Genomic DNA, 23,175 nt, shown 5'->3' on the forward strand with positions numbered 1-23,175 from the left:
AATTGAGGTGAACGTATTTTTATTTAATTACTATATAATGAAACATGTATTTAAAATCGCTAGTTATAGGTTTGTATTCAAATAAAAAAACATTCATCAATAAATCGATTGTTATTTGATTATAAACTCACAACATAAAGTCATAAACCCTCAAATATAAATTTTGAAAGGGATAATGACTTAAAAAGGTAATATATTTTTCAATTTTTACACATTTAGCCGGTAAAAATAACTTAATAGGGTAATATATTTATCATTTTGTACACATTTAGTCTTTAATATTTTTGTATACATTTAGTCCTTAATATTTTTTTTATTGCAAAATAAGTCATTTTTGTTTTTTATTCATCAGTACTCATTAATGATTTCTTTAGGTTTTTCTCACGACATCTTATGTGGAATAGTCATATGGTGGTGGGATAGTTTCAGGTGGTCCTGCTATATGTTGTAGGTCAAGATACCTGGTGCGGGCCGGCTATAAGATGTAGGCACGAAGACTCGAGAATAGCGGTTGGATTAAGGCGTCATACCAACAAACCCTGAGTATTCTAGTCCGATTACTGATTGGACATGTTGCATGTTGGCATTCCAGTTCGATGACTGATTGGGCCAAGGTATACCAATCTAATGAGTGTGGGTCCGTTATGCATAATAATATGTTTGTTGTGTTGGGTATTTTGGGAGAAACTCACTAAGCTTTGTGCTTACCCGGTTATTTATGTTTTCAGGTTCTATCGTTGGTCATGGGAAGGCGAATGCATGACTATACACACTCATCAACATTATTGAGGATTACACATTTTCTTATATTACTTTGATTTTTGATAAATATATTTTGGAATAAACGTTTTTTCTTAATAATGGATTTATAATTAGGGAGTTTTGCCTTATTTAAAAATGGAATTTTTTAGTTGTGAAAATGAAACATTACACATAAACATCAACAGCCTCACACACTTCATCAATGATTGTCCCATGTAAAATGTCGTGAGAAAAACCTAAAAAAAACATTCATAAATACTGAATGTGTACAAAAACAAAAATGACTTAATTTGAAACAAAAAAAATATTAAAGACTAAATGTGTACAAAATGAAAAATATATTACTCTATTAAATCATTTTTCCCGGCTAACCTGAAATAACCGGTCATAAGGACTGAATGTGTACAGTTCAACAAGTTTAAGAGATAAATGTGAACGAAAAAAAAAAACTCAGTGACCAAATGTGTATAAATCGAAAAATATATTACCCTTTTAAGTCATTATCCCATTTTGAAATTACATTCTAAAAGATAAAAATCAGTTTGAAACGCAACTCATAAAGTATATTGTAAAAACAGAAAAGCGATAAATAAATAGAGGTATACGAGAGAAATAATTAATAAATATAAAAAAATATAAACATGAGGATTGACAATAGAAGTACATGACATGACATGATGATATGTTGAGTTTTAACTTTAGAGGCTAAAAGTAAAAATAAAATGCAATAAGGTTGTAGGAGAGCTACATACAGTTTTCAATCTTTCTTCCTCACTTCAACCCACCATTACCAACCAGAAAATGAAAAAAGAGAAACAAAAAGGAGAAGTTTATATTTTGGAAGAAATAAATAAAAGGAATACATTTGAATACGAAGAAGCAGATATTATCATGGGATCTGAAAAAAAGAGAGACGGAGGTGATATATTTTGTTAAGTTTAGTTTTATGATTTTGATGGTCATGCGTAGTACATGTACAAGCTGTTTGCAGCAGCACACGCGATTGAGTTTTCTGTTGGGTGCCATGCCAGGTGGAGCAGCTTTGTTGTGAAGTCCAATGAGTTCCCATTTGCATCCACCCCTGGGCTCTCTGCTCCTGTTTTATTTTTATATATTATTTTATAAATAAGATTTTAATGAGAATGTTCTAAGTCATAAAATTAAATCTAACCTCTTCTGACTGCACGTGTTATGCTGCTTAGAGAAGATCTGGCAGGCCTTGAAGGGGTCTGTACTTGTCTCCTACAAATGGTATCCGTGTTGTGTTGTGTTGTGTTTTTAAATTGTCAAATTTAGAAGAAATACAAAACTTGGGGAAAATATAACTTAAGTTTAACCCTGTTTTTAGTTTATGATTTGATTGTCCAAATATACTTATATTTTTTGCAAATTATGCCACGTCAGCAAATTAGAGTACATTTGGAACTGCATGAAATTAGGAATTTGTGGATTATTATTATTACCTCATTGGGTTTTTGCTAGCTTCGAGGGTAGTTGCTTCAGTACTTCCGGGCCCACACCCAAACACACGGAATAAATTGCTGAAATCATTTTTATTCATATCAAAAAGTGATTGGAACACCGGACACCAAACAAACAAAAATAACAATTTAAAAAATAAATAAATAAAAATTATTATTACCTGTAAGAACCAGTTGCCACTCGCTGGCTGTCGCCACTCAAACAACACTCAAATTTATCAAAAATTGAATCGTTTTCATATAAATCACATAGCTGAACCAACATAAAAAATTAAAAAAACATCATTATCAAAAAAATAAATAAAAAAAAAAAAAGTTGTTTATAAAAATGGTCAAAGTTATGTTATACCTTTGGTCGTAAATGTTCGTGCACCTGGAACGTTGAAACTGGACCAGAGTCCATGTTGATGTCCCATAGCTGCAAAAAGCACCATAAATCATAAACCTAATTTATATAATTACCCATAACACCAACATAATTACATTTTTACCCATAATACCAATATGTAAAACGAAACTTGTAAGTCAATTGCTATTACGGGTAAAAATATATATATATAAGCATGTTGCTATTTTATGCTATTTTCTCTTGTATACAAAAAAAATTACAAACCTTAAGAGTCATGTAATCACGACTAAGTATATATCTCCCACCCCTTCCAAACTTTATATCGGAAATAGAAGCTATTATTTCAGTGAAGAATGATCTAGAACCCGGTGCTTCATGTTCCTCGAATCTATAAAAACAATATTTTTTTTTAAACGCTTATTTTAATTTTTTAATTTAAATATAAAACACACAAAAAAAAAACTTACAGTTTAGAATGTTTATCACATAATGCAGACTGACGCAAATCAATGAGGCGAATAGATCCTTTTGAGCTACTATATGCAAGTGTGCTACAATGAGTAGGATGAAATTCAGCACATGTAATCACCTCTGTCATAACAAAAAAATAAAATTAGTATTAGTATTATTAAAAAAAATAAAATTATGTTTAAAAAAATTTGTACCAGTAAGATCTTCCATGTTTGTAGGCTTGACATCAACAATGTTGAAACTTTGATTGCTAATTTCCAAATTCCAAAGGTTAATTCGAAGATCATCAGCTGAGACAAATGTTTCCCCATCACTGATGACATGGCACATGATTAGTAGATTATAATTAATATAATTATTGGGTGATGAAACTTGATATTGAAACCTGTTATTTGAGATTGAGTTGATATGGTAGTCATGAGCATGAGCATAGACTCTTCTACATCTGGCAGAAAGGCTGGTTTCGTTACTAGTTACCTACAAAATAAGGTTGGAATATGTCATAGTAGTGAAAGATAAGGGTGAAAAAATGAAAAAAGTGGAAAATAGGAGGGTGGTAAAGAGAAAAGGTACCACAGGTAGACGCAGTGATGGGATGCCACCTGGAGGAAATTTGAAGTCAATGGAAGATTTGTCTTTGGATCCCCCGTTTACAATATATGTACTTGAAGTAGCAGCATTGGTCTTTCCAACAGCTTTGGAAAAGTCCATGTTCATGTTTGCAATTTTCTTCACTTTCTTTTCTTGGACCTGTATAACAACACCATGGTGTTGAGATATTTTTAGCCTTCTATTAATCATGAAAGAAAGAAATTTTGCACTTCACTTGAGATTATGATGAATCTTTTTTATACTTGTAGAAGTTTTATTGCACTCTCAAGCAAATGTTACCACAAATGAAAGGAGATTAGAGTAATTAGTAATTACCTTCCAGAATTTGATGGTTTTATCATTAGTAGACAGAAGAAAGAGGGCACCATTGGCAGTTTGACACCATCTAATTTTGTTGATTTTCTCCTCAATCTCCAAACTCTTTAAATAATCAAACTGAATCAAACAATTCGAGATGTTGTATGAATAAAACATCATCCATCAACTAGTATATAAATAAATAAATAAAAACAAAGAGAAAGGGTTCAAAAAAACCAAAAGAAACCTCAGGTTCATGGCTTTGGAACTCAGTTTTGTAGCGAAACTCAGGATGTTTACTTATTGAGTAATCAGTCTTCTCTAATTCCTTTCTACTTGCACCATGCTACACAATGCAGCAAAATTATAATGTGCAAATGAAAAATTAAAAATATAAACTAAAGGGCACAGAATGCAAAAATATAAAATGAAATGAAAATCATTAATCATTAACAAATACTAATACTTTGGCATAACTGACCTCCTTTGTATCTGTTCTCTCAAATAATACCACTCTCCCCCCACGATCACCAGTCGCAAGGTGATCACCACTTTTATCAAACTCAATTGCTGAGATGATATCAACTGAAAAAGAAATTGCAAATAAATCGGATAGCTTGTGTCTTCATTCTAAAGATCCATATCTAGATATTCAGATTTGCCCTTTGAGAAAGTATATAAAAAGAAAATATCTAGCGACAGTGTGATAGAATGAAAGAAATGATGTAAACAATAACAGTCGAAAGATTGTGTATCTTAGCAATTTATATGATATTGTAAATGAGCACTTGAGTAATAAAAATCGGTGATTCTCGTGAATATATGACTTTTTTCGGTCAATCCTGTTAGTCAAAGCACGTAGAAAGTTCAATTTCGACACCAACTAGTAGTTCTAGGATCTAATAAATAGCAAAAATAAACAATAAAAAAATATATATTGATACAGGTGTCAACCCCCACACGTCATTCCCAACAATGTAGCAACTATATAACTGGATAGAAAGTTTTCAACAAATAATGAGTTTAGGGGAGTGTTTGATTGGAGAATACAAACACATGAATCCAATTCTTCCTCCAAATATGTGAACTAAGAATAGAAGACTAAACAACAACCTTCTAATATTGGAAGTACAGTTAATAATTATAATTTATAACCATCTACCTAAATTGCACAATCATTACCTTGTCTTGATAATAGATTAAAGACAGGTGGTTATGTATGCATGTTGTATGAATCAGATACCCATGTTAATATATGTACAAAAACATAAATAACTAAAAGTGGCTTCTAATATCAATGATTTTAACAAGCTACAGTTCCTAGAAGCATGTTGAAATAAATGAAAGATGTTGAATCCTTTCAGATGCTTACAACTCCTGAACATGCATTTTTTTTAAAACGTGATGAAGGAAAAAAGAAGAAAGCTTGATTAACGGTAACTTGATCAGAGTAAAATTGCAAGTTTTTCTGTTTATTTTATTATAATCCTTCGGATCAATAACTCGGTCAAGTACCTGTATTTAACCTAGTTTAGTTGTTTTCATAATCAGCAATCAATCACTAATGTGTCGATCCATGAAGCAGATCAAAGACATACTTTATCCAAACCCTAATATAAATCTGCGGATCCACGTAATAATAAGAAAAATTAATAACAACCTTAATTGAAGCTACTTACCTTCTTGAACTTCTTCACCGGCGGTGCGTTCACCAAACACCTGTGAGAATTTCCAGTCAAGCGGCGGTGGTGGACCCGCCGGAGCTGCCGCGACATCTCCTCCATCACCACCGTTCATCTCCTCTTCTTTTTCTTGATAAACTAATCAATAAAACGACAAAAAAACAACGAAAACTCTCCAAACTCAAATCAAATCACGACCGCATCACTGGATCGCTTTTTTTCCGATTAGCATTTCTTGAATCACGGTTTCCAGATCGTCAGGCAAATCCATGAATAATAATGTGGCATTTGAGGTTGAATTAGCCATTAACAAGCATCATCTTTGTCGTCGTCAAGAACACCGCATCGATTCATTCATAGATTGAGATTCAATTTTCTCCCTGCTCTTTGCGCACACACTCCCTCTTTTTTCTCTGTAGTCGGGAAGGATAAAATTGGAAATACGAAGTGACCAAACCCTTTTCCTTGTTTTCATTTTTATACGATGTAATAATATATTTTAAACAAATGTTTGTTTTTAGGGATAAGAAAAAAAATCATTTTTGGTGACACATACAACAAAGTTTCAACTTTATTCAAAAAAGTTTTTTTTTTTTTTCACACTTTATTTGGATCATAGATGTTGTTGTAATTAAAGTATTCAAATGATTTTGAAATGGCATAAGTATTAGACTATCCAAACTTCTAGAGTATCCTCATCGGAGGGTTCCATTGTACATGCTGGCAAGGACGACGACCAAGAACATCACCTTGGGTGTCCGTTGTTTGTTGTTGTCGCGGTTGAATGTGGTGGGGAGCACGAATCACAGCGATTAATAGTTTTCGTCTACGCTTCTTCTAACTTTTCTCCTCCTCTGTTTTTCCTACAAGTTGGTTTGTGGTCGTAATATTCATACCAAAGTTGGTTCGTGATGGCGAGGTGGAAGGATATGAAGGCTAAGGCGGTTCGTGGTCTGTGAGAAGTACTCTCAATGGCCTTAAGATTTTAGTATACATTTATGACCATTGAGATTTAGGAGTTGTTTGGAACATCTTGGAAGGGTGTGGATTGAGTTTTGACAATCATAAACTAAAAATTGTTTGAAATTGTTGAGTTGTAGGTAGACTCGATCGGGCCAGTGTCAAGGCACATCTTGACACTTACAAACCCATAACAAAATGCTAGGGATAACACGTGGAAAAATTGCATTACACCAAAAAATTCAAAACAAATTCAACTGCACCTAAAGATTTGAGGGCTCCCACTAAGGTTTTCCCTTGCGTCTTGACTCAATCGAGTAAATACATGTTTGTGGTCAAAATTCCAAACTTGTCTAAATCAATTCAAACTTCTTCCACGGCTTCCTTACCACTTACTATATGTTGTGATGTGGCTAAATTAAGATAATTAGGGCTTGAAGCCATGATTAGGAGGATCTTAAGTGATTTACCCATTGATAATTAACATAAATGTTAGCCATATGTAATTATTAAGTGTTCATACAACATTGGAAGTGAAGATAAATGTTAAGGTGCATTACTCTCATGAATATAAGTCTATGAACTTAATTTGTGAATTATTATATTTTATAAATTCATTTCTATGTGTAATATTTGAATGAATTTTAATATGCCTAAGAGTTTTAAATAGTTTAAAGTGTTAAAAAGATGTAAAGAGTAGGAGTATGTATAATTGGTTTTATATAGTCTTTAAAGAGTAAAAGTATGTGTGATTGCTTTTAAAGAGTTTTAAAGAGTAAGAGTATTGTAACATCTTGAAAATTACAAAAAGATTTTTGTTCATAAAATAGGTTAACCAAATAAAAACCTTTGTTTCAAAATCATTGAGTACGAATTGTTGATTGAAACCATACATTATCATAGATGAGTTTACAAAATCACGAAAACGAATATCTTCGATGTGTGTGTACAGTCTTGTCGAGCTCTTCTCACGAACAACCTACAAAATATTTTATCCACAGCTATAAGCATAAAGCTTAATGAGTCCCCTAGTATACCACATGTTCCACCATACATACAATGCATCGAAGCAAAGCCTCGACTTTATAGCCGAACAATCAGGTCTCCTACCCACATAAATATATCATGCATGACGGGCCCAACCCTAGGGAGTTTATGAGCCCAGCTCTAACTCCATTACAAGGGATCATCCCATGGTCTTTCATGTCGTTGCCATGGTACCAGCCATGGTCTTTCATATTGTTGCCATGGTACCAACCATGGTCTTTCATATTGTTGCCATGATACCAACCATGGTCTTTCATTCATCACATAAAGCCATAAGGAGTCAAAGATCAGATAGAAAATCGAACAATTGATCCACCCGAAAGCAAAGAATCAGATAAGAACATCACAATAAGGCATTAGACCAAGAGTTCACATGCTATCCAACCTAAACTACATAGAACCAATATTGTTATCACCACATAATCATGTAACATAAACACATAACATGTACTAGCATATTACATATCATTAGCAACTAGCCTTCACTAATTACCCTGTCATTGACCACTTCTCAAATAAGTCCTTCGATGGTCAATCATACATAATCCTGATAATTGGCCTTCCCCAGTTACCCTAACCGAACGTAACCCCTAATCGTATCATATGATCAACAAGCAAGACTCTATCACTCTAGCATACCAACATAGTGTCATATAATTAACATGCAAAACCTTATCGGTCTAGTTTACCAAGACACCAATTGTTCCAAACTGCAAGGCATAACAAGGAATTGTCCTAGTCAACTATCATACTAGTATTCTAACAGTACATCTACCATACCATGCAAAGGATATATAATGGGATACGTGACATAGTGAGAAACTTATCTGAACCGCGAAATCGGAGGAGTAAAACGACACTCTAACTCCTTATACTGATCAATCCCTCGAACCAACTAACACCAAGACATATAAATCCTCAATCAATAACTCAAATCCTCCAAGTGTGACCCAATCTCAAACTAGTCAAAAGTCAATAATAAAAGGTCAACAAAAGTCAACGGTCAACCAAGCCAATAGCCACCACGACATGGAGACCTCTTGGCCACGTCGTTGGCATGTCCAGGCAAAAAAAATTGACATGTAGGACATGTCCACATCATGGTCCCTCCTTGGGAACATCGTGGGAATGCCAGGATAATGTAGTTACGATTCAAAACTTCACCATGTCGTGGTCATTTATTGGCCACGTCGTGGTTACTGGTAAAAAGTCATTTTTCTCTCATTAAGGACTTAATTCAATAAGTCGTTTGCTCCAACTTTCCATATGGCTTCCTTGACCTCAGATGAACCATAAAAATCCTTACTTTTATGGATATGCATGTCAGTGCATGTCTCTCTCAAAATGTAACACTTGTTTCCGTTTTATCATTTCAAAATATGATCGATAAATAATAGCGAGTAATTATATAATTAAAGACTAAACTTGTAGGTTTAGCAAGTGAATCAATTAAATCAAAGGTAGCATATAGATGTAAAGAGCTTAAATAAATAATGACAATAATAATAATAAAGGAAACATCAAATATAAATGTAACATCCTGTTTGCTGTCATTTCTTATTTCAAGGTCGTGGGCCGGAAGTCGATTGTGTAAATGTTGTAGGCCTTAAGGAGGCAAGGTTTAGTCCTTGTGGAAGGAGGTAATTATAATTAAGATATTTAACCCTTGAATTGTGTTTTGGGCTGAAGGGTAGAAAAGGAAAACTCATAGGTCGGGTTCTTGCATGAAATATGGATTTTTGTTTGAGAATTTTTTTAGTCCAAGATATTTAGATAATATTTTAGGGCTCTTCAATACCTTTCCGTGGATATAGAGATCGCCAAAAATAGAGTTGGAACGAATAAGTTATGACTGTTAGAAGTTAGGAGGGTTTTGGTTTTAGCCTAGTATGTTGGGCGTACAGGGTGTACGTTGGGTGTACTAGGCAAGGATGATCATGGAGATTCGACCTGGTATGTTGGGTGTACCATGAGTATGCTGGGCAAACGCGATCAGAACCCAAACCTTAATTTTAGGGTTTTGAGCCCTATTTAAACTCATTAACTCCCCCAAACCCTTTCCATTCTCATCCTCCATCTCTCCAACGTCCTCCCTTGAAGCCGTAACCCTATTTTGAGCTTTGTGAGCAAAAGAAGGTGTTTTAAGTGCTTTGGAGTGTTCTTGGTGCATCTTGGAGAAGAAGGATCTCATTAGACAAGTATTGGTTGCATTGGAGCTTATAGATCCATACCTTGTTCATATTGATCTTTCTTCTGTAAGTATAAAGCTTGAATCTTGATGATGTATTTATTAATTCTAGCTAGTTTTGGGTGTTATGAGCTTTTGGTCACTTTAGTGTATAAAGTTTAGATCCTGAAAGTTTGTGACTGTGTTATGGATGAAGTTGGAAACTTTATCCATCTAAACATCATATTGAATTCAGATATGAAGGTTGGAGACTTGGACTTAATGGATTAAGTTGAGAGAGATGCACTTTTGGTCCCTTTGAGACTTAAAGAATAGATCTTGGTTGCTTGGACCATCATAATGGATAAAGTTGGAAACTTTATATGTTATGGAGCTATTAGGAACCATTAAAATGTGATCTTGGTCCTTCTATCCCTTCCATGCAAGAGTTATGATGTCTTAATGGGTTAATAAGTTAGGGTTTTAGCTTTTGGACCTTTCTAGCCATGGAAAGTCATAAAGGTGGAAACTTTATGACTTAAGTCGATGTTCTGAGTCTAGATCTGAGCTCTGGACAAAAGGCCTTAATAGATAAAGTGCTTAATAGATGAGTAAGGACATGCTACATACGTTGGGTATACTCAGCAACCTTGGACTTTGACTTTTGTTGACTGTTGAAGTTTTGATCAAGTTTGACTTTGGGTCAAACTTGAGGGTTTTGGACTGATGATTAAGTTTTTATCTGGTTATGATGATTATCGGATTCGTGGGAGCAAGCAGTACAGAAGGGAGTGTATCATAGTGTTTCAAGGTTCTTCACTCATTGTATTCGTGGGACGAAGGCACCAAGGCCAACCCACTAGTTTTGGTTATCTTTTAGTGGAGGGATGCCATAGGGACTGTATATAGTCATATATGATAGAATGGGGACTCTTGATCTAGAATTTTTTGCCCATTCCTTGTGTGGTTGTGGCTTTAGAGTAAGATCACCTGTCAGGGTGTCTATCTCACCTTTGAGTATATACGGTTATACATTCCTTAGATTGTTGGTATTTAGTATGTTATTGTGTTGTAGTGATCTGTTAGATCTGTATCTTGGTATATAGGATGTTGTTATGTTTTAGTGATCTCTTAGGTTTGTATCATGGTATATAGGATGTTGATGTGCTATAGTGATTTGCTAGATTTGTGTATATATCCTTATATGAAAGGATGATGTAGTAGTGGTATACTGGTTATCATATGGTGAAGTACCCTAGGGGTTATATGTAGTCATGTACGGTAGCCTGAGAACTCTTGATTTAGGATTTCTTGGTTGTTCCTTGTTTGGTTGTGGCTCTAGAGTAGGATCATTTTTTCGGGTGGCTATCTCACCTCTGGTTACATATGGTTACACATTTCATGGAGGTTAGCTGGTAGCGGGACAATGTGCCTACTTGATCCTTTATTCTTTATATGTCAACATATGGTGGTGGTGGGTTGAGGCGGTCCTGATTTGTGTTGTAGGCCAAGATACCCGGTGCGGGTCGACTGTAAGTCGAAGGCACGAAGGCTCAGGAAGAGTGGTTGGGTTGAGGTGGTAGGCCAACTAACCCCAGGTATTCCAGCCTGATGGCTAATTGGACCTGTTGCATGTTGGCATTCTAGTTTGTGGACTAATTGGGCCTGGGTATTCCAATTTGATGAGTGTGGGCTGTTATTCATGCTTGTATGTTTATTGTATGAGGTATTTTGGGGGAAAATTATCTAAGCTTTGTGCTTACCCAATTGTTTATTGTTTCATGTATCATCAGTTGTCATGGGAAGGAGAAAGCGTGGTTGTACACATTCATCAACAACAATGAAGATTTTGCGCTTTACTTACTCTGAGTTTCAATAAATGTATGTCGGAATAAATGGTTTTCTTAATAATGGATTTATAATTGGGAAGTTTTACTCTAATAAAAATGCAAAATTTTTGGTTGTGAAAATGGGACATTAAAATTTGGTATTAGAGCCTTGGTTTGAGCGAATTGGAGGAACACTTGTGTGAATCCAACCTCAAACTAGGATACGAGAGTTTTCACAAAACGTTTTTGAATAAGTATTTATAATAAAAGGGTTTGGTTAGGGACATAGGCTCGGTCTCTTGTCATGTTCTTGTTTGATTGTTGGCTTGGAATCGTGAAGCTGGACCTTAACTTAACTTTGGTTTTACAGGAAGATGTGGTGTGTACAATTAGCTAGAGCCCGAACATGAGAGTAAGTCCGTTATGTTTTCACTACGATCGGGTCGGCCACAAGAAGTTTGACTGTCTGAGGTTGAGGGGAGGAGCAGTGAGTGTTCCTGCTCTAGCTACTTTGAGGATCATCGATGGAAGAGACGGTAGGACAGGAGCCACAGCGGAGAAGAGTCGGAATTTGCAGTAACATACAAGGGAGATCAGGATTCCAGAAGGCGATGTTGCGGGTAGGTATCTTTTGCTCTTTTCAGTTCTATCTGTATTTTGTGGTTGTTATCTTACTTCGGTTTGGCCAAGTGTATCTCTGGTTTATTTCCTTGATTATGTCTGGGTTATATCTTCAAGTAGTGTCATATGCCATTTGCATGCCGTTAATTATTAGTGGTCAGTGAAGGGTTGTTTTCCTTTTGCGGGTTTGGAGTGTTCAACGTTATCTTGCGTTGTGGTCGAGGATTGGTTCAGGGGGTATTATGTGGGAAGTCTGCGGTTAGGGTTTAGCGGGGTGGTCATCCAGCATTGTTGGGGTTCAGTGAGTTCAGTCTTTGTGCTTGGGTTGGCTTTTGGAAGTGCAAAAGGGAAGTGGTCTATTGCTGAGGTTTTGGTCTGAGCGTCGGTTATCTAGAATTCAAGATTTGAGTGTGGTATCATTTCAAGGCATCTGGGGTTATCAGTTTCGTGAGGATTTGAGAAGTTTTCATCTGGTCTTTAGAGGTTGGGCGGTCTTTTGGGGTTTGGCTAGTGATGGAGCACTAGCATTGGTAAGCGCAGGTTGTCAGCAGTTTGGGTATTAGAGGGTAAAAAGGATTGGGAAGCCTTCAATTCTCATGTGTTATGAGGACTTAGTCGAAGCTAAGTGGGGGGGGGGGGGGAATCGATCAGGTATTCAGGAATAGAAGCATGTGTGGAACTAGGGTGAGTTTTGCATCCCCTTCGGGGAGAATGGCGGCCCAAGTGGCTGTTTGGATCGAGGATTTGTGTGAGTTGGGAGTTCGGGAAACTTCCTAACTTTGGGTTCGCGTATTCTTGGTGTCATCTAGCAGGCTTCGGGAGGGGAACCAAGAGTGGGTTCCAGTCATGATTCGAGTTCGGATGGGGAGTTGGTTAGGTGTGTGTTTGAATCCCGACGACGTTCAGATTAATAGATTAGCGGTAAGGCATTAGGCGACGGTAGTCGCAGCGTGGAAGTGTTGTAAGACTGCGGGGTGGCCCATAGCATTCACCAATGGTCAATTAGTGTGGTAGTGTTGTAAGACTGTGGGGTGACCTGTAGCATTCACCGGTCCCTGTTCAGCGATGAGATTGCGGTAGATCTGTGAATTGCTCACGGATTCCTTTAGGTGGTTTAGGCTAGGGTGGGTCTATTAGCAAGATTGTGAGAGGGCCACAACATGTTTGGAATCAATATTTGGTAGGTCATGGGAAACCGGACATGAGGTAGAACTATAGTTGGTCCTGTAGCGTTCAGTTTAGCATCAGATTAGGGTCACGATGGTTTGGGTAATTAACATCAGTCGAGGTTTTCTTTCAAGAATCACGTGGGGAGACTATGAGAGTGTTTCTTGGCTTAACAGTCGGGTGGGAATCTGGTATTCCTGGAGGATGGCAAATAAGTTGAGACCAGAGAGGTCTCGGTTCATTTGGAAAGTATATATGAGGCAACTTGATGCTTCGGGCAAAGGTAGTGATTTGAGGATTCGTGTGCATGGAGTAGGATGTGGGCCAGAAGTGCTAAGTCACTTGTAGTTGAATTAAATAATCTTAGAGTAATTGATTTGACCTTGTTGCACAGCTCTTATTCGAGTCTAACCGTTGCAGGGATGAATCTTCTACTCGAAGGATTATATGAGCCTTCTGTCAAGTATAAGTATCCTGCAGTTGGTTATGGTCAGTGGCTTGGTTTTCGTAGGTTGCAACAAGATAATCAGGATCGGAAGTATTATGGCCAGACAGTTATTCGATGAGGTTCTGGCATGGTAATATTTCAGTGTGGATAGTCTGTCGGGAGACAGACCATTATAGATTTCAGACTTTAGATAGGCAGAAGTGGTTTTGCAGGAGTTTAGGTTTGTTTACTTCGGGATGGAATTTCGGTTTGGGTTCAGTTATCTCAGGAAGGTTGTCTTATGTGAAAAATCTCTAGTTGTGTTCCTTAAATTGTTTGTTTTTATACGGGTGTTGGTATGGAGTGATTTCAAGGACATAATCTAATTTAAGTGGGGGAGAGTTGTAACACTCGGTTTTGGATTTGCTTCGTTGCTTGGGGTTGCGGCCCAGTCACTAGCTGTTGCATGGCTTAGGGATTCGAGGAAAGGAATTATTTGGCCCATTTCGGATGTGGGTGTCATGGTATAAGTGATCCAGGTATTCGATTGTGTCTTTGGAAGCCAAGGGTATAATCGTAATTTGATATCTCGGTCTTTTATGAATTTAGGGTTTTGTTCAGGAGGTTTTAAGGCTTGGGTGTGTTGTTAGGAGCGTAGGGCTTCTCGCCACCTTTTCGTGGATATAAGGTTCCTTGGAAACGGGCCTAAGATGAGAGAGTTATGGTATTTTGAAGTTATTGATAATTCTGGTCCCTAATGGAAATAATTGGCAAGGCAGTCCCATGCATGCAAGGATGCATGTGCGTGAGTACGCCCAACATAATCTGGGGTATGCCCAACATAGTGTTGGATAAGTGAAATGCGGGTTGGGAGACGTACGCCCAACGTACGTTCAGGATCCCCAAAACCCTAATTTTAAGGGTTGGCTCACTATTTAAGCACCTTAAATCCAAGGTGTGCGCCTCTTTTTTATCCTCTAGTGTCTTAAACCCTAAATCTCGAGTTATAGCTTCATCCAAGAGGGTTTTGTGCCTTGTATGTGCATTTTTGGTGGATTCTAGTGTATTTCAAGAAGTAGAAGCTTAGTACAAGGTGGTGGTTCAAGGAAGGGCTTGCGGATCTGGACTCTTTGCTACAATTTTAGCTCATTAAAGGTAAAAAGCTCTTAACTTGATCCTTAGAAGTTGAGATCTATGATTATATGGTTTTTGGTCCCATTTTGACCTCTTAAGTGAGATCTAGTGGTTGGACACCACTCTAGGAGCTTTGAGTTGCTACTCTTAGCATTTTTGAGGTTATAAGTCCATAAAGTTACCATCTTTAAGGTTAGATATGGTCCATGCATGTTCTAGATGGATTAAGATGGGTATTATTGGGTTAAGTTGGCCATTGGGTCCCTTTGAGTCATGAAAATGCATAAAGGTGTCGACTTTATGCATTAAGAGCTTCATTTGGAGGTTTCCTGAAGTTTGAATGCAAAGTACTTAAGGGGTTAAATCGAAATGAATTGGATCTTGTTTCATGTTTGGGCTTTGGTTTTGTGTTGGGCTTTTTGGTCAAATGAATTGGAGAGTTTTAGGACTTTTGGACATGTCTAGTTATGCAAAGATTTTATATTGGGCCATGGTGGGCCCAATGGTTTTAGACTTTAATGGGCCCAATGGTCTTGGACATTTGGGACATTAGAGAATTATTATTGGACCTGGAATTTTTGGGCTTTTGGGTAAGGCCCAGATGGGGTTGGGCCCAATTTGGAAAATTGGGCCATTAGTGGGCTTTTATGGATCTTATAGTTTTGGGCCTAGTTGGTTTTGGGCTTGGGCCTTGGTTATGAGTCTTGATGGGCCAGGTGTAAAATGGTCATTTTACCCCAAGTTTGGTTTTTGGATCATGTTTTGGGATTCAGTTGCTAATTGGATGTTGTTTTGGTAATTATTAGTTTGGGAAATCGTCAGGGCATCAGTTAGGGATATCGTTTAGTAAGCTTCAGCATTCGAGGTGAGTTTCCTCATTGTTGTATGGGTCGAAGGCACCAATGTAGGCCATTTGGTTTATGTACTGTAGGAAGACTCGGGGGTTAGCCCTTGGCATCATGTATGAAAGACCAGGAGGCGACTCCTGGCACATTGTAAGCAAGACTAGAGTCTAAACTCTACAAGAAATTAGTTAAGTAGTATTGTTTGTATGCTAGTTGTCTTTATGATACTTGCATGGAAGACCAGGACGTGGCTCCTGGCACTTGTCTATAAGACCCAGGGTTGTGGCCCCCGGCCTGGCAAGAAAGACCATGAGGTGGCTTGTGGCATAATGGCAAGACTTTGTGCGACATATAGCTCCTTTATTGATTATGATATATGAATGATATGTATGGCTCGTAATTATGTATGGCTTGTTTAGATCATTGGATATGTATGGTATGTGGTATTTAGGGAACTCACTAAGCTTTGTGCTTACGGTTTTCATTTTTTGTTTCAGGTACTCTAGTTTTCAAATGAAAGAGCTCGGGACGATCACAACACATACACCTGTGATCCCGCATAATGTGATCTATGGGATTAGACTCTGACAATTGGTTATTTGAAATGCTTTTCAATGTTTTTAACGAAGTTACAATAGTGTTTTATTTATATTGAAAATAAAATTTTTACCTTCGATTTTTAGGTCTTTAAAAATAGGCAATTGGACAGGAACAAAGTGTTATGTATAATGGTAAGTCTCGACATATCCATCGAAGGCAGAACAACATTTGGCAACTACTCATAAGGTCCAAGGAGAACATTGCAGATCTGGTAACCAAAGGATTAAATAGGGGGTTAGTTGCAAAGTCGTCAAGAGGAATGAGATTAAAACCCATGAACGAATAAGTTATTATGAAGAAAAACCCAACCTAGTTGACTGGAGATCCCAAGATCTAGGTTCAATGAGAAAACCTACTTACATATAACATATGTAGATTACTATGGGGCTCAACCCCAAACTATTCCTATAAACAGACAGTGATGCATGTTAAGCTTATATTAGTTGATGATAAGTTGGAAATCATCAAACTTTAGCTTTTAATGATTATTATAGAATCACTTATGTGATAGAGAAGTGGGGTCACTTCAAAGGGAGTTGAATGGGCAAGTTCCTAAGATCTCTTACAGAACCAGAAAAGTGTCCATGACCATAACGGATACATCAATTAGAACCTAACTAGGCCAGGGATAATCATGTGATAAATGTATTGATTATTTACACAAATGGCATAACAGTTCAAGGACATCGAGTCTACTAGTCTACTAGTAAAAATATATATATATATATATATATATATATATATATATATATATATATATATATATATATATATATATATATATGTATCTTAAGGGAAGGTTAAAAGGGTAACACCTACCTATCCTATCCATGATTCAACTAATGGGCAACTTGATATTGTTGAAGAAATTTTCATTCATGTAGGGTATTGTTGGAAATTTAGTTTTACTAATTTCCAAAAATTTCCATTTTTGAGCATGAATTTTGGACTCTAAATATAATCAAAACTAATGAGTATATATTTGTGTTCTCCTGCGTGATACCTTCGTCTCTATTTATCACATATGAATGAGATATTACTTGTCAAATTAAGGTAGTTGGAAGATAATAATATACGGTTTAAGTGGGTTTTTAACGCATCCCACATTAGTGGGAGAATGAAAAGAAAATGGGATTATAACTACAAAGCATAGCTAACTTTGTAAAACTTATAGAACCAATGTGCGTCCTACGGGTACAAATGTACCACTGGTCAACCAAAAAAGTTCAAGGACCTTTTTACAATTATTTTCTTTTCAGTTAACCTTTACAAAACAAAATTAAGAGCCATTAATCATAGATTTCAGTTTTGATTTCTCAATTAATTATGCTCTTTAAATTGGTTGTTACAATTTCGTGTTTAATACATCAATTACATATTGCAGTATATATTGCACCTATGTGACTGTGACATCCCCAAAATCACGGCCAGAAAAGACCGATTTTGTTTATGCTTTATAAAAATCAGAGTACTTCTTTTCATAAAAATGTTGCGGAATTTGTTCCCAGAAAAACACGATAAATACGTTATTAAAACATTTTCGAAGAAACGTATTTATTTCATTTTAAAATGTTTGGGATGTCATTGTTAATACAGAAACATAAGCATAAACAGAACTTACAATTATTTACACTAGTGTTCTACATCTCTTTAAATCTCTCAGTGTAATGTCACTTCATATCGTCACCTGTGATGTAAATAAACTGAGTGGGTCAGGTTGGGAAACCTGGTGAGTACATAGGGTTTTCAACCCACAATAATATAGTTATTATGTTTAAACAATCAAACAATCAACCCAATTACCCATCCCCATTATCTTCTTTTAGTCTTCCCTAAGGATATTATCTCAAGGGTCATCTCCTATATCATATTTACTTCTCATCTCCTTACATCGTATTTCCTTATTTGAGTGTTCCTACGAACTTTACCTAAGGATCATCGCCCACATTGCATAGACAATACTAATCCGGGGATTACTCCCTCAATATGTGTCTAGCAAGAGTTAGGGTATCATCGCATGATTACGCAGCCACAACATCACCTGGACTTGTAAATCATGATAAGGGTTAGTCTATCATCGCACGAATACGTAGCCACAACATCGCCTGGACTCGTACTTCATAATAAGGGTTAGACTATCATCGCATGAATACGTAGTTACAACATCGCCTGAACTCGTAATTCATCACCTACAGGTTACTAGCCTGCTGGTGTTTCCACGGGGTTGTCTATAATAGTCCGTGGTCGCCATCTATAGTCTAGTAGATGACTACATCTCCAAATTGTCGGACAAGGTTGTAGTATCCTACATCACCGATTCATAATCACTTATCTATCCTCACCTAATTATGATCATCTTCCTATCATCACCTATCTCTCATTATTTTATTTCATCACTCACCAACTATTTCATCTACCCATGTTTTATCCCAACATATTTGTAGATATAAAATAAATATACAGTTTAAATCATTTAAAACATGTATAAATCATTCATCCAGCATAGACAACAAGTATTCAAACAATATGCACACATAGCACGTAATTTATATTAAAATACTTCATATCTATGTGTAAGATGAAAGGGACCATGCACTCACCTGAGTAGGTGGTGACTCAACACTTGAACAGCGCTTCGATACTCTCAAAACAATTTCCTTCGAGAAAACCTAGTACCAATACTACTAGGGTTTAGTCTAACGATAACCGCGACAAACTAATAGTCTAGCTATTATTATTATATAAGCGTTAAATAACACTCAATATAACTCATAATAATAGTCCAAATACGCATTATAAGTTCCTAATAATGTTACTATATTAAAACATAAGCTATACTAAAGATAGGGTAGGTACAGCTCACTTACAGCGGGTTTTTCGCAAAACCGGGCTTCGCTGGAGCAGCGTTTCCGAGCCGAAAGCTTTTCTTCTCGGAGCCGTCGGGCGCTCCGGGGCTTTCTTCTCGTGCTAGGGAGGTTCCGTAGACTTGGGAGGGGTTTAGGGAGGCTAGAGAGAAGTTAGAGAGAGAAAGAGAGGCTTATGGTGTGAAGAAAATATGAGGAGTTTACCCTTGTATTTATAGGAAGTGTATAGTAAAGTAGTCTCCAAGCTTCGCCCGTAACTTTTGCATACGAGCTCCGTTTTTGTCTGTCTTTTTACTGTTGAGTTCCTATTAATGAGATCTTCAACTTTCATTTAGACCTCGTTGGCTAATTCTCATTCTATCTCGGATTTACAAAACTGTATCGAATTCGCCGCGCTCGAAAAGTAGGGACTAAGCTTCGTCCATAACTTTCGCATACGAGTTCCGTTTTTGTCTGTCTTTTTACCGTTGAGTTCCTATTAATGAGATCTTCAACTCTCATTTAGACCTCGTTGGCTAATTCTCATTCTATCTCGGATTTACAAAACTGTATCGAATTCGCCGCGCTCGAAAAGTAGGGACTAAGCTTCGTCCATAACTTTCGCATACGAGCTCTATTATCGACGTTCTTTATATCCACGCGTTGGTATTTACGAGTACTACAACTTTCATTTAGATCCTGTCGGCTAAAAATCGACCGATCTAAAATTCAGATTTCGGGCTGTGCACTGCTATGCTAAATCTTAGAAAAATCATAACTTCCTCATACGAAGTCAGATTTGGGCGTTCTTTTTATCGATGTTCTTAGTTTAACATATTCTACGACTTTCGTTTAGATCGCTAAGGCTAAATCTCGCTCTATCGTAAATTCACTATTTACGCTTCCCGGTATCGTGCCGGTTCCGTCGCGAAACTTCAACGGGTCATAACTTCTTCGTTATAACTCGGTTTTCGGCGTTCTTTATATGTACGAAAACCTTGTAACATACTATACAACTTGGTTAAGATTATTTATTCTAAATAATCTTTTGTCGAAAAGTCGTTTTCGACCCCTATTGCCTCTAAATTGACTAGCCCGGATTTGCGGGCGTTACAGTGACTGATTGAAACCTACCAAATGAAACAAAATACTTCTCTTCCTCTCTTGCGTTTTTGCTTCGTTTTCCAACTCTTGTTACAACCAAGGTATTTTCCGAGCCAAGTGAGGGTCCGAGTGACCTAAAAGAGCCACTTTTTACTTTTGTTGGGAAAAAAACATCCATATAAGGCGAATTTGTTTTAAGAAAATTATGCTAAACACATGCCTCAACCAATTTTCTTTTTCTGTTTGTTCTTTTGTGCAGTTTTTGGGTGATACACTCCTAACAGTTATCACAACCTAGTCACTATCATACATCAAATTCTCAAATTAGACTGAATTTAACTTGGGGGAAATTGGTGCTTTAATGTAGGGGAATTCAGAAATTTATAGTGTTTGACTTCCAAATTTTTAGTCCATTTTGGTTATCTATGCAAATTGATTCATGGTTGACTGCTTGAAAAAACGAGACCATGGAAAACATGGAGAAATAAAAATTTGATGTCAATATTGGTTAGTTATTAGCTCTTAATCTTTAATATCAATAACATCACAAATAATCACTAAATCAATTAATATTAACATGAAAGATTAAAAAATGACTTAAAGAGATGGTTTTTGTATCATCTTAATGACTTTCACGATTAGTTTTTTGTTTGTTTTTAATTTTGTTTTATTTTTTTTTGTTTTTTGTTTTTTTTTTTAAATTTGGTTGCAACACACTAAATTATAATGTAATTGGCTATGAGTGAAGGTGGATCAAGTATCAGTAGTTGGTTAATTGGAGGGATGGTGGATGACTTTCATGGTGATTTTTGATCTATCACTTGGTTTGCATAGCATATTAACATGTTAGCGAGTGTTAGATTTATAGCATGCTGATCATATTTTTAGACAAATTTTGATGTATTAAATGCAAAATAAAATTAAATTCTTGGTGGATGGCATGCGGAGAATATGTGAGCAACAAATGTTTACTTGTCCGATCAAACAATGATGATGAGGGGGAACACAAGTCATATATGACCATGTAAATGACTTTGTAGAAAAGGACTGAAACTGTCATGAAACTCTTTTATGGTGATGAACTTTAAGGGTTAATTATTAAATTTGTGACTAATCGTGGACATGATAGTCAATTTCTTGCACCAGTGGTCCAACCCACCAAGAAACAAAGGGAAGAAATCATAAGTTAAGGTGAATTATATAAATACCAATGTAGTTTTTCATGGTAGTTGATAGTTGTGTGCATGCAATTTTTTTTCTTGGTGTTGTATATGTTTACATAAGATGTACCCTTTGTTACCTGAGGCTCAATGGTACACCTTTCACAATACTTAATTAATTATTCGTCATTATTCTTAAGTTATTTGTTCCGATAATTTTAGAGTTAAATGCAAGAAATATAGCAATGTAATTTCATCTATTTGTTTATTATATCATCTTTCTTCCATTTCTTTTCATTACAACATTGTACGGTGTAAATTTATGGAAAATGGGACGCGGGAAAGTTGAGGATTAATTACAACATTATAGGGTGTAAATTTATGGAAAATGGGATGGGGGAAAGTTGAGGATTAATGAGGAATTATAATGGATTTAATGAGAAATTATTATGGATTTATGAGGATTTTTGGAAGCTCCACATCACCATGAGAACTAGTTAATTCGTATTTCTATCATGGGTTGGGCAATCCATTTATTTCTAAACTAGGCTACTAGTGTTTGGGCTAGTGATTACTATTTCGGGTTTACAATTTTGGCAGCGTATCCATTATGAATCCATATTTCAATTGGGTCAGATGTAAAAACTTCTTCCAGTGATATACATGTCCCTATGATCTCCATCGAGCCTTCTCTCCTTTTCTTGATTCCCAACGCACCGATTCATCTATCAACTATGGAAAAAACAAAACGAAATCATAAAATAACTTTCGTCTTCCACCCCCGTTGTCCTTTATTTATTAACGGTTTCTCCTTTTCTTCACCACCGTTAATCGCTCCATCATCTACATCTACCTTCTCTGATTCCAAATCGATCTACTCTCCTCTACAGGTCAATAATTTATTACTTTTGTATCTTCATTTCGAAATCGGCTTGGTTTAAAGTTTCCCCTTGTTCATTTATACAAAGGTACGTCGATGGCGACACTTAATCAAGAAGCATTCAACTAATTCATGAGCATCCCCGATTTATCTGAGTCGGTTCTATCTCTATTATAGAATACAACAGTTGCTCGAAGCCTTCACTATCGCCGCTTCTACCTGTTAGGCCACCTGTTAACCTCCATTATCTCCGTCTACCCTCTTCAGTGTTGCACCACCGCCACACCTATCCATTATCTTCATTCAAGAAACCTCCTTATTTTTTATTTAACTGTGTTTGACTCTCCTTTTCCTCGTTTTCTCTCTAGAAAACTTCCATTCATAACATCCTTCTTGTTGAAGTTGGAACAAACAAAGAAATCACCTTGAGCTATCACCAAGATTATGATTCTTTGCTTCCTTGTTTCCTTGAAAACTAAACGGGCCCGTTGACTTCAAATTACAACCTTCCTATTTTATTTAATCTGGTCTCTGTAATTTACATGGTTGTCTTCGATTAACTATTGGTTTTAAAAAGTTTTGTTATTAACATTGGTTTTAAAAAATCGACCAAATTATAACTGTGTACCTTCGATTACAATTGGAGGAAGATAAAAGGAATAGTGAGAAAAGGAATGATTTTCTAGCATAAAGAGAGATGGAGAAGGGGAGTAGTAATCGTCAAAGCTTTCACAGAT

General features: G+C 36.4%; 1 protein-coding gene across 1 annotated transcript; it reads right to left on the reverse strand.

Moving 5' to 3' along the window:
• Positions 1–1,364: 1,364 nt before the first annotated feature.
• Positions 1,365–6,116, reverse strand: LOC111910307 (serine/threonine protein phosphatase 2A 55 kDa regulatory subunit B beta isoform-like). Its single transcript, XM_052771744.1, has 14 exons — positions 5,652–6,116; positions 4,454–4,557; positions 4,220–4,318; positions 3,991–4,110; positions 3,637–3,813; positions 3,449–3,540; positions 3,258–3,376; positions 3,060–3,183; positions 2,857–2,980; positions 2,593–2,661; positions 2,405–2,496; positions 2,226–2,303; positions 1,934–2,004; positions 1,365–1,858 (listed from the first exon to the last, which is right to left on the reverse strand). Exons 1-14 carry the CDS (start codon positions 5,767–5,769, stop codon positions 1,722–1,724), a joined length of 1,524 nt encoding a protein of 507 aa, XP_052627704.1. The 5' UTR covers positions 5,770–6,116; the 3' UTR covers positions 1,365–1,721.
• Between the last annotated feature and the right edge of the window lie 17,059 nt (positions 6,117–23,175).

This window comes from Lactuca sativa, chromosome 5, assembly GCF_002870075.4.
Source record: "Lactuca sativa cultivar Salinas chromosome 5, Lsat_Salinas_v11, whole genome shotgun sequence".
In the NCBI taxonomy this organism is placed as follows: domain Eukaryota; kingdom Viridiplantae; phylum Streptophyta; class Magnoliopsida; order Asterales; family Asteraceae; genus Lactuca; species Lactuca sativa.